A 12,573-nucleotide genomic window follows, 5' to 3' on the forward strand; every position below is an offset into this window, starting at 1 on the left:
GAAATCCCGCCTTCCGGCGCCCGCTGTTGGCCTTGGCGCGGCCAGGGCGCTCCAAATAGGAAGATAAGCGGGATTGCTGGAAGCGGGAGAGTCGGGAGGAGCGGCGAAGGGCTCCTCTTCCCCATTGGCTGCGCCCGCGGAGCAGCGTCGTTGCGATTGGCCGTACGCAGGGGGGCGGCAGTCCCGCGTCGGCCCGCCCCTCGGGCCGCGAGAGGCGCCGGGATCGCGGGCGCCGGCTGAGCCAGCGGCTCCTGGGAGGCTGCGTCCGCACGTCGGCGGGGCGAGGCCACTGGGCCCTGCGCGTCAGGTCCTGGCCTGGGGCACCTGGGCGGCCGGTGGCGGGGGCGGTGCGGGCGCGGGGCTGGTGGGCGGCGGAGCCCGGGAGGCGGGCGTGGACGCGGCGGCAGCACCGCGGCCTGCGCTGACCGCCCGCGGCGCAGCCTCGGGCCTCTCTCCATCTCTCAAGTGGTGGCGGCTGTGGGTTTTTCTGCAGGCGATCCTTTTGAGTGATTTGTTTCACGCACGCGCCCTGCTGTGGGGTAAAGCGGCAGATTCATGCTGCTGTCATTTGTCGTTAAAACGATGGGCTTGTGTGTACCTTTTGGATTTGAGGGCAGGGAGATGACATTGTGACTTGGCTTGCTGTGACCGTCCATTCTCAAGGTCTCGTCAGCGTGGTGCAGAAACTCGGCACACCCTGCCTACCTTGGAAGGAGGCTTTCCCTTCCCCACCTCCCTCTCCCTCCATCTCTTCCCTCTTTCCTTCTCTCCCTTTCACTCCCCTCCCCAGCTCTTCTCTCCCCCCTTTCTGTTCTGTCTCTCTCTCTTTCCTTTTCTGCATTAAACCTTTCGGGAGTGTCTTTGTAAACTATTAAAAAGCGTTAGGTCTTCAACATGTATGTTTACTTTGCAGGCCTGAGACCTGGGAGGAAGCTGGAGAAAAGATGCCCTCTGAATCTTTCTGTTTGGCTGCCCAGGCTCGCCTTGACTCCAGATGGTTGAAAACAGATATACAGGTGGGGTTTGACATGTGTTTTTGTTGGTGTGTTTCTGCTTCCATGTTTAAATTTCTCATGTAAGGCTTTTTTTAGGGTATGTAAGGGAAAGTCAGTTGTATCTTGCTATATTGAGGAGCAGGTTTGTTTCCTTTAACTTAAAATGTTAACAGTCTTTATGGCTGTTTTTGTAGATCGTGCAAGGCTGCCTTTTAATTAGTTTCTTGCAAGTGCACGAAACTTGAGATCTATTAATAGGCAAAATTTTGTTCCTATTATTACTGGTTAAGAAATCTGCCACACTCCTAACCATATCATGGTGACTGTTGTTTGTTACTGATAGTTTTTGAGCTGTTGAGTTAACTGTGGAGGGGAAAATTGGAGAAGTAAGTTGCAGTAATTATGGCTGCTAGGAACTCACTCATTATGAGGCCTTGTGTTTGTGTTTCTGGAGAGAGGAGTTAGTTCATTTGAGCTGTTTGTTTTGTATTTGTAACTCCTTATTAAGAGGAGTGCTCAGATTTTCACATCAAGAATATGAGGAAACAGTGTTGGCCTTAGGTCCTAATTTTTTGATTTAATGAGGTAATTGCAAGCTTGTCAGGACGTTATTAAATAAATAACAGTAATATTTCGATAGACAATTCTTTACACCTAATCTACTTTTATTTGGAAATAGCTTGGAAAAACTACTTTTGGAACTCCTTATCAGCAGCAAAAAGAAGTGTTTGAAATATTTTGTGTGTGTCTGTGTATTTTCCTACTCCCTAAGGTTAACCATTTTAAGTATTAAGTAATCTGCCTTGACTGTTCATCAAAAGTGGTGTAGGCTGTTAAGCAGTAGTTGATCATGGATACTTACACTGAAGTGTTATTGCCCCTTCCTAATTTTTCCTTTTGTTTTTAAACAGGTATTGAGTGTTGGTAGATATGAGAGTCCAGTGTTTAGAACTGTGTTCAGTGTGGCCGGGTGCAGTGGCTCACGCCTGTAATCCCAGCAGTTTGGGAGGCCAAGGTGGGTGGATCCCCTGAGGTCAGGAGTTGGAGACCAGCCTGACCAACATGGTGAAACCCCGTCTCTACTAAAAATACAAAATTAGCCAGGCACGGTGGTGTATGCCTGTAATCCCAGCTACTCGGGAGGCTGAGGCAGGAAAATCGCTTGAACCTGGGAGGCGGAGGTTGCAGTGAGTCAAGATCACGCCATGCACTCCAGCCTGGGCAATGAGAGCAAACCTGTTTCAAAAAAAAAAAAAAAAACTGTTGTGGATGATGGGATTGTTATTCATAGTATAATGTTACATAAGACAGAGCACAGAGAATTGGGTCAAGAATTGGTGTAGTTACTCTTTGGGTTTGCTTCTCTTTAAACATGTCCTTTGATTTAGCTATAATGGTCTGTTTTTGTCATTTTAAGTGGATGGGAGAGGTGAGAGATGAGTACTTTCATATTTCTGAAATCCTGAGATTCAGGCAAAGTTGTTTTAATAATTGTTTTTATATTAGTGTCTATGTATTTTGAGAAACATTTTAGAGTAAAGGACTTTACCTAATAAAATTTTTTTCTTAATAATTGTAATTTAATAACTGCTAAATATGAGTTCTAGTGTCTTGACCTAAAACCAGTTTAATGCTGAATTGAGTTCCTATGATGGGTTAGGCAGATAACCCAGGGAGGCACATTTATGTCTTAGAGGGCCTGTTGTTTTGATTTATTAAGTTTAATACACAGTACTTGGTCCTTGTTACACATTTCCAATATGATTAGAAAGTCTTTTTTTTTGAGACGCAGTCTTGCTCTGTCGCCCAGGCTGGTTGCAGTGGTGCAATCTTGGCTCACTGCAAGCTCCGCCTCCCGAATTCAAGTGATTCTCTCCACTTCAGCCTTCTGAGTAGCTGGGATTACAAGTGTGAGCCACCATGCATGCCCGACTAATTTTTGTATTTTTAGTAAAGACGGGGTTTCACCGTGTTGGCCTTAGAGGGCCTGTTGTTTTGATTTATTAAGTTTAATACACAGTACTTGGCCCTTGTTACACATTTCCAATATGATTAGAAAGTCTTTTTTTTTTTTTTTTTTTTTTTTGAGACGCAGTCTCGCTCCGTCACCCAGGCTGGAGTGCAGTGGCATGATCTCGGCTCACTGCAAGCTCGGCCTCCCGGGTTCACACCATTCTCCTGCCTCAGCCCCCGGAGTAGCTGGGACTCCAGGCACCCGCCACCATGGCCGGCTAATTTTTTGTGTTTTTAGTAGAGACGGGGTTTCACCGTGTTAGGCAGGACGGTCTCGATCTCCTGACCTTGTGATCTGCCCACCTCGGCCTCCCAAAGTGCTGGGATTACAGGCGTGAGCCACCGCGCCTGGCCTCTGCTTACCTTATAAAATAAAACAGGATACAGTAACCTTTTAATCAAAACACAGCATCATAGATGGAGACGCAAAGCCGGACGTTGTTATTACTGTTTTTTTATCAGCCGGTACAAGTATTCTAGTGATGGTACTGTGCTGCTTAGCTACCCTGAACACACTACTTTCTCACTGTGTTAAGGGTATGTCATATTTTTACTGTTAAGTACTTATGTGTGAATAAGTGTAAGGAAATGTTTGCCTATCAGTAGCATATAAATTCAGAGGCAGGAATGATGGTAATGCCAAACAACCACAGATATTCCACGTGGGTGGCTGAGATAATGACACTTTTGCTTTCTTACGGTTCACTGTACACAAACTTTGTGTAATGTAGAAAATAAATGTTTTGTAAAATTACCTTCAGGCTATGTGTATAAAAGATGTATATAATACATAAATGAGTCTGGTGTTTCAACTTGGGTCCCATCCCCAAGATAACTTATTATGTAGATGCAAATATTCCAAAATATGAAAAATTCTGAATCACTTCTGATCCCAAGCATTTCAGATAAGGCATACTTAATCTGTAATTCAAGATGTATTTTACCCATTTACCTGATCTAGATGCTATATTTTTGTTAGGTGTATATTAGCTTTATGTGTACAGGTGTCAGTGACTATAAGACCTGGCTTTAAATTTAACCTTTTCCTTAATATTGGATGGGCCCCATATATACTGTTGTATGTGTATATAAGGTAACACAAGTCCTTTTGTCTCCCCCAGTTCCTTTTGCATATGAGAAAACATAAGCCATTTTGTGCCTCTTGCATCTTAAGCCATAGTCTATTTTACTATGTGGTTTCCCATCTGGTTATTTTTGGGAGTACCAGATGGTCTCATAAAAACAGTGGGTTTTCCTGAAACTTTTGGATTAATATTGAACTTGTTTATCATCTTTTAGCTGTGCGGTCAGAGAAGAAATGCCTTAGAAAGGCAAGCAAGTGGCTTTTGGAATATACAGAAGAATATGATCAGATATTTACTCCTAAGAAAAAACAAAAGAAGGTACAGGAGCAGGTGCACAAGGTGTGTTGCAAAATTTCGGCAAACTTTCACTGGTCCTTAGGAAACTGAAATTTTATCTTCAGTGTCATACTTTAACTTCATGAAATAATAATTTCTGTAACTGGGATCTTGTTTTTTATTCTCAGCTTCTAGCACAGTACTTAGGATTTAGTGGTTATTCAGGAAATATATAAATGAGTCTACATATTATATTTCTTTATGTATATATTTTTTCCTCTTTGTCTTCAAAGAGTATTTAATGACTTAGGAATATTGTTGTGATTTTATCTTAAGTAAAAATATAGGATATAAAGTGAAATATATATAGTCTGATCCTAATTTCAAAAATAAATACATCTTGTCTTATTTTTTAATTCAGTTGTTTTAAAATGAAGTATTTAAAGTAGAGACATTTTGACATTCTACGCCTACATAGGTTAATATGTAGTTAAAAAATGGAACATTTTCCTTTATAATCAATTTAACAGACTTACATCTTATATAAGATCTGTTTATCTGACATCAGCTGTCTTTCAGATTTCACCAATTATCCCCTAACCTTTACCTTTGGATTATTCATACCAGGTCTCAGTCTAGGACTACTCATTGTAACTGGTTGTTATGGTTCTCAAATCCCTTTGAATTCAGAGCAATCTCTTTTTCCTGATCAAGATCATGTCTTTAAGAGAGTGACATGTAAAGTTATCTACTTCTCTATATTTGTGTAATTGCTTTCTCATAGGTGTCACTTAGATTTTCTCTATCTCCTGTTCTCTGTGAAGTGGAAGATAGAATCTATCAGTTTGATAGATTGAAGTTGAACATTTTTAGCTAGACTATATCAGAGATGATAATGTGTAATACATTGCATATTGAGGGTTTAAAAAAAAAGGAATATTTTATTCCCATCAGCCATTCCCCGACAGTTTGTTTTTTCTTTTTTAAAATTGAGACAGGGTCTTGCCCAAGCTGGAGTGCAGAGATGCATGAACACAGTTCACTGCAGCCTTGACCTCCTGGGTTTAAGCAATCCTTCCATCTCAGCCTCCTGAGTAGTTGGGACCACAGGTGCACACTACCACACCTGGCTAATTTTTAACAACAAGTATTTTGTAGAGGCGATATCCCACTATGTTGCCCTTGCTAGTCTGGAATTCCTGGGCTCCAGTGATCTTTCTGCCTGAGCCTCCCAGAGTGTTGGGATTACAGGTGTGAGCTACCACGCCCAGCTTCCCTGATGGTTTTTTGAAAACCCCAGTTGAAGATCTTTACCTATATTAATAATTTTATTAGAGGTTACAAAATGAAGACTTTCAGATTTTATTATTTTCTCTATTTTTATTAAGTGATAGTCTCTTTCATTAACTGGACTCTATTATTGTCCTGAAATACTTGAAAGGCAGAATAAGTGCTTCTTTCTTTCCCATTAATTACCAATTGTAACATTAAGGAGTTCATTAGTAGTTGTTTTAATTGGAGACATTAGAGCAGTCTTTTTCCCCTGCCTTTGAATTATTGTTGTGGACTTATCAATATTATAGCTTCAGTGTATCTCAGTCAACTTCATTTTTTTCTTTATTTAATTTTGGTTAAATATACATATATATAAAACATTTTATTATTTTATTTTATTTTATTTTTTTGAGAGAGAGAGTCTCACTCTCGCCCAGGCTGGAGTGCAGTGGTATGATCTCGGCTCACTGCAAGCTCCATCTCCCGGATTCACACCTCCTTCTGCCTCAGCCTCCCATGTAGCTGGGACTACAGGTGCCCGCCAGCACACCTGGCTAATTTTTTGCATTTTTAGTAGAGACGGGGTTTCACCGTGTTAGCCAGGATGGTCTCGATCTCCTGACCTCGTGATCTGCCCGCCTCGGCCTCCCAAAGTGCTCGGATTATAGGCATGAGCCACAGCGCTGGGCCTGTTTTATCCATTTGTAAGTGTACAGTTCAGTGGCATGAAGCACAGTTACATTGTTGTGCAACCATCTCCACCATCCATCTCAATAATTTTTTTCATCTTTCCAAACTAAAAGTCAATACCCATTAACCAATAACTCCCTTTTCTGCTCAACCCCTGGCAATTGCCATTCTATGTTCTGTCTTAAGAATTTTCTTATTCTGGATACCGCATATACTTGAAATCATATGATATTTGTTCTTTGTGTCTAAGTAATTTCCCTTAGCATACATAATGTCTTCAAGGTTCATCCACTTTTTGTAGCCTTTGTCAGAATTTCATTCCTTTTAAAGTGCATTATTCTTTTTGACACTTAAATTACAACAATTTTGGCCTGTGGACTCTAATTTTATTTTTTGTTCTTAGGTAAGTTCCCGCTGTGAAGAGGAAAGCCTTCTAGCCCGAGGTCGATCTAGTGCTCAGAACAAGCAGGTGGATGAGAATTCTTTGATTTCAACCAAGGAAGAGCTTCCAGTTCTTGAAAGGGAGGCTCTGTAGATCAGGCGCAGTGGCTCACGCCTGTAATCCCAGCACTTTGGGAGGCCGAGGCGGGTGGATCATGAGGTCAGGAGATGGAGACCATCCTGGCTAACATGGTGAAATCCTGTCTCTACTATAAATACAAAAAATTAGCCGGGCATGGTGGCGGGAGCCTGTAGTCCCTGCTACTAGGGAGGCTGAGGCAGGAGAATGGCATGAACCCGGAAGACTGAGCGTGCAGTGAGCGGGGATCCCATGACTGCACTCCAGCCTGGGTGACACAGCAAGACTCTGTCTCAAAAAAAAAAAAAAGGAGGTTCCATTTTTGGAGGGCCCCTTGGCTCAGTCAGAACTTGGAGGTGGACATGCTGAGTTGCCACAGCTGACCTTGTCTGTACCTGTGGCTCCGGGAGTCTCTCCACGGCCTGCCCTTGAGTCTGAGGAATTGCTAGTTAAAACGCCAGGTAAGGTGTGGTTGGGGTCTCAGTATTTGAGCAGATATGATTAGAGGAAGCAGGAGATTTTAGTATGTTTTGATGTAAAGCCAACATTGTATCTATATACAATAAACTACCCCCTTTTATCCTGGGAAATAGTTACAATGATGGCTAATTAGATATAGTTACTAACTATGAATTGTGGCACGCTATCAAGAAGACATATTTTTGATAACTATGCTCCTTGCTCCAGTGTTGCTCTTCATGATTGTTGATCAGCCACTGTGTAAATTACAACCAGCATAACAGGGCTTCAAGAGGGGCACCGCACATTAGTGGAATAAGCACTGTGCTTCAGGTGCTGGCTCCACCAGTCCTTGTGTTACTTGGGAAGTTGTTTAGTCTCTGAACTTGTTTCCTCATCTATAAAATGGAGATCATAATGTATTAATGTATGATGTTATATACCTGACCACATAGTAATTACCAGTTCATTAGAAGTTAATTACCAGTTACTTCTCACTTGATCATTCTTTATGAATCACCTGGGGAGAGTTGGATCTAAACATATTGTCTCTAATTCACCTTGTAACTATTGAATATTATAGTCAGTCAAGGAATGGGAAGAATCCTCTTTTCTGTACCCCTTTAAATTTTGGATGTAACTTTTTTACATCATCAACAGGAGCTTTTGATGTTATTCCTTAAAGAAATGATTCCAATTGTGCTTAAACTAGTTGGGTATAATTAAAAAGATTTTTGAGAGAATAGTAAAGATAGTTGTTGTTTCAGTACCTATTATGTGCCAAACTCGATTTATTAAGTCAGCTCTTTTATATAATTCTTGAGTCATCCTATGAATTATCTTTTACCTATTGAATTTTATTTTCTTAGGGGCAGAGCAGAAACTGTAATCGTGGTCCATTTATGACCATTATCCAAGCTCTATTTCACTCCTCCTTATTTTGTCCTCACCAACAATCAGTTGTCATAAAGATAGTTCTGTCCTTTTGATTTCTCCCTTAGTTATTTTGTGATTTAAAGTCAACACACACACATCCCTCACATTAGTTTGTGTTTGCATTGAGAACTGTTTACTTGTTTTGTTTACTAATATTTTATAATCAAATTACCATCCTGCCTCTTCCCATAAGATGATGGAGAAAACATCAGAAACATTGAGATTCACTTTGTGTGGTATACGGATTTTTAAAAAATTAACTTGTGCCCAGTTTCTAAATCATTTAATATAAAGATACATGCGTTTCAGGACTTTATGAAAGTAAACATCAAAGAAAACCAACTAAGAAACTTCTTGAATCCAATGATTTAGACCCTGGATTTATGCCCAAGAAGGGGGACCTTGGCCTTTCTAAAAAGGTATGTTATTTTTGTAAGTTCTAAAAGAAATAAACTCAGGAAATGAGGAATTTTAAAAATGACATTTTGAGTAGTAGTTATAACATTGATGTACATACATATAGAAATTAGTGTGTGTGTCAGCAGGCATACATGATCTGAGATTTCCTACAGGAAAGGCTGTTTTGCAGTTGTGTAACCATGTATGTGTATAAACTGGTTTCAGGTGTCCTTTCCAAGTGAAAAAAATTTTAAAATGCTTTTAAGATTAAGTTTGTGTTTGTTATAATTTCTTTTCTGGGTTCAAATCCTCTTAACTGTTTTCTACTAAACTACTATCTCAAACATCACTAGTCTGCTCTATCCTATTGCCATGTCGTTGTAGCCCTTTTGTTTTTTTTTTTTTTTTGAGACAGGGTCTGATTCTGTCACCCAGGCTGGAGTGCAGTGGCATAATTTGGGCTCACTGTAATCTCTGCCTCCCAGGCTCCCCAGATAATTTTTTGTATTTTTTTGGTAGAGACGGGGTATCAATTTTTTTGTGTGATTCATACTTTTTGTGTTTTATTCAAGAAATCTAGTGTGATGGCTTAAGCCTATAATCCGGGGATTTAGGGAACCTGAGGCGGCAGGATTGCTTAAGCTCAGGAGTTTGAGACCAGCCTGGGCAATAAAGGAGACCTTGTCTCTACAAAACAAAACACAATGCCAAAAACACCAGAAAACGGCTGTGGTGTTGCGTGTCTGGTCCCAGCTACTCAGAAGGCTGAAGTGGTAGGATGTCTTGAGCCCTGGAGGTCAAGGCTGCAGTGAGCTATGATTGCACTATTGCACTCCACCCTGGGTGACAGAGCAAGACCCTGTCTCAGTCAGTCAATCAATCAGTGAAATCTTTGTGTACCCCATGGACACAAACGTGTTCTTCCTGTGTTTTCTTTTAGGAGCTTTTTGGTTCTGGTTTCACATACAGATCTTTGTTCCATCTTGAATTTTTGAGATGGAGTTTTGTTCTCCCCCATATTGATGTCCAGTTGTTTTACCACCATTTACCAAAAAATCCCTGATATTGGCTGGGTGCGGTGGCTCACACCTGTAATCCCAGCAGTTTGGGAGGCCGAGGCGGGCAGATCACTTGAGGTCAGGAGTTGGAGACCAGCCTGGCCAACATGGTGAAACCCCATCTCTGCTAATAATACAAAAAAAAAAAAAAAAAATAGCTGGGTGTCGTGGTGTCTGCCTGTAATCCCAGCTACTTGGGAGGCTGAGACAGGAGAATTGCTGGAACCTGGGAGGCAGAGGTTGTAGTGAGCCGAGGTCATGCCACTGCACTCCAGCCTAGGTGACAGAGCCAGACTCTCTCTCAAAAAAAAAAAAAAAAAATTCCCTGCTATTTATCCTCACCATCTCTCAGATGCCTAATCTCTTTTAAGTATTAATTATGCTTAATAACTCTTTGTCACTGTTGAATTTTTACTTTTGGGGAGAGGGGATTGCCATTAAATTTGGGATCAGAGCAAGAGAAAATCAGAATTATTGGTTATGGCTAGCACCAAACTCTGGAGAAAAGTGCCTTCTTGTCTGTTTGGGAGTCTGTCCTGCCATCTGACCTGGCCTACTTCATTGTTGAAGTCCTGGTTACTCTGAGGTATATTTTGTCATAAGGCTAAAGCCATGATTCAGTTCCATTTTAGTTTACCAGGCACACCACCACCCTGTCTGCAGGTGGATTAATCAGTAACAGAATGAGAGATGATCTGTTCTGGTAGTGCTTTAAGGGTACTCTGGCTGAATGTATATCCACACTAGGCTCTATATACACAGTAAGTCACTGGAATCTTAGTCACATCCTCTAAGAAGTTCTTTGGTCTTTTTCATTCTAAACAGAACAGTTTGATTTTTATTCATATGGTATGATTCTTGTGTGTGTGCGTGGGTGGGTGGGTGTGTGTGTGTGTGTGTGCTGTTAATTTTTATTTTAATTTATAAAATTGATCAGAATAGAAATGAGAATATTTCCTGCATTATTCTCTGACTGTAGTTTGGGGAGCATTGTAATTATTTTATTCCACAGCTTTTGGGTAACTGTTAAAGAATGAACTAATTTGTTATCTAAATGAAATGATTGGTATTTAAAGAAAATTGCGGAAATGTATTTTGTGGATTTGTCTAGGAGTCTCGTTTTGTTGAATTGGATACCTAACATTTGCCCATTCATTTTACTTCACTTGGTTAGACTTCTGATATATACTGAACATGAGGAGAATTGCAGTCTTATGATTTATTAATATGATAAAATGAGCATTGAGAAATTCACAGCTGTATTTTATCTTGTTTTAGTCCCAAACATTAGGAACTCTATAGCAAGAATGGCCTTTATTTTTTATTTATTGATTTATTTGAAATGGAGTTTTGCTCTTGTTGCCCAGGCAGGATGCAATGGCGTGATCTTGGCTCACCACAACCTCCGCCTCCCAGGTTCAAGTGATTCTCCTACCCCAGCCTCCCGAGTAGCTGGAATTACAGGGATGTGCCACCATGCCCGGCTAATTTTTTGTATTTTTAGTAGAGACGGGGTTTCTCCATGGTAGTCAGGCTGGTCTCGAACTCCCGACCTCAGGTGATCCACCTGCCTCACCCTCCCAACATGCTGGGATTACAGTCGTGAGCCACCATGCCCGGACAGAAGGGCCTTTATTGTATTGACTTTTTGTGACCACTAAATGTTGTTTTACAGTTATGATGAGGAATATTATCATTCTTGTAGGAAAAGACATTTGCTTGGGTTGAACTAATTCATACAAGTACAAGTATTAGTAGTGGGTGAATAAAATGTCCGTTGATTAGACTCCTGATGTTGAGTATTTGTTTTGAGTTTTAATGTTGCTTTAATTTGGATTAATCTGAAGTCATTTTAAGTTGGAATGCCATTCAGTATTTCAGAACTGTTTAATGTACAGTTCACCAAGTAAACAGGTCTGTGTCAAATCTAATAGCTGTGAACACAATTGTAGGAAGATGGATTATTTTTCTTTTTTTTTGAGACTTGCTCTGTCTCCAGGCTGGAGCTCAGTGATGCAATCTTGGCTCAATGCAACCTCCACCTCCTGGGCTCAAACAATTCTGCCTCAGCCTCCCGAGTAGCTGGGATTACAGGCATGTGCCCCCGCACCTAACTAATTTTTGTATTTTTAGTAGAAACGGGGTTTCACCATGTTGGCCATGGTTGGTCAAGCTGGATTCAAACTCCTGACCTCAGATGATCTGTCCCCCTTGGCCTCCCAAAGTGCTGAGATTACAGGCATGAGCCACCGTGCCTGGCCAGGAAGATGGATTTTAAGTACAGGGTGCAGTGCAATAACATTGAACCTGTGGGTCTCTGGGTACATACCCCTTCTCTTTCTCCACTTCAGTCACAGAAAGCATAGTGTATTCACAGAAAGCATTGTGTACCTAGTCTATATAGTCTATATGTTGGAAATCTCTGGCCAGTCTTTATTGTGGTGTTCACAAGTCTGTTGGAGTTTTTTTTGTTGTTGCTTTTTTTTAATTTTTGTTTTTGTTTCTGTTTTTTTGAGATGGAGTCTCTCTCCTTGCCCAGGCTGGAGTGCAATGGTGCGATCTCGGCTCACTGCAACCTCCTCCCTCCGGGTTCAAGCAATTCTCCTACCTCAGTCTCCCAAGTAGCTGGGATTACAGACATGTGCCATCATGCCCGGTTAATTTTGCATTTTTAGTAGTGACGGGGTTTCTCCATGTTGGTCAGGCTGGTCTTGAACTCCCAACCTCAGGTGATCCACCCGCCTCAGCCTCCCAAAGTGCTAGGATTACAGATGTGAGCCACCGTGCCCAGTCTGTTGAAGCATTTTTAAATCTGATTCCTTTTCCCCCTGAAGTTTCTGTTTCACCCTTTACTGTGGTCATGTTGA

General features: G+C 41.3%; 1 protein-coding gene across 10 annotated transcripts in view; it reads left to right on the plus strand.

The window, feature by feature from the left end:
• The window catches only part of LOC112131910 (histone-lysine N-methyltransferase, H3 lysine-36 specific-like), an 85,834-nt gene that overhangs the window by 16,357 nt on the left and 56,904 nt on the right, over positions 1 to 12,573 (plus strand). For 5 of the 10 annotated variants that reach the window (XR_010137352.1, XR_010137353.1, XR_010137354.1 and 2 more), the window contains exons 1-4: positions 216 to 307; positions 914 to 1,016; positions 4,308 to 4,432; positions 8,559 to 8,668. Coding sequence is in view for 4 of the 10 variants with exons in the window: in XM_063716515.1 (XP_063572585.1) it covers positions 1,926 to 2,010; positions 4,308 to 4,432; positions 6,738 to 6,869 (342 nt within the window). In the remaining 6 variants the exon portion in view is untranslated. Of the gene's footprint in view, positions 1 to 215; positions 308 to 415; positions 1,017 to 1,274; positions 2,011 to 4,307; positions 4,433 to 6,737; positions 6,887 to 8,558; positions 8,669 to 12,573 lie in introns of those variants that run through there. The other 5 variants (XM_063716516.1, XM_063716518.1, XR_010137355.1 and 2 more) reach the window with 5 other exon arrangements.

This window comes from Pongo abelii, chromosome 16 (genome assembly GCF_028885655.2).
Source record: "Pongo abelii isolate AG06213 chromosome 16, NHGRI_mPonAbe1-v2.0_pri, whole genome shotgun sequence".
Classification (NCBI taxonomy): Eukaryota; Metazoa; Chordata; class Mammalia; order Primates; family Hominidae; genus Pongo; species Pongo abelii.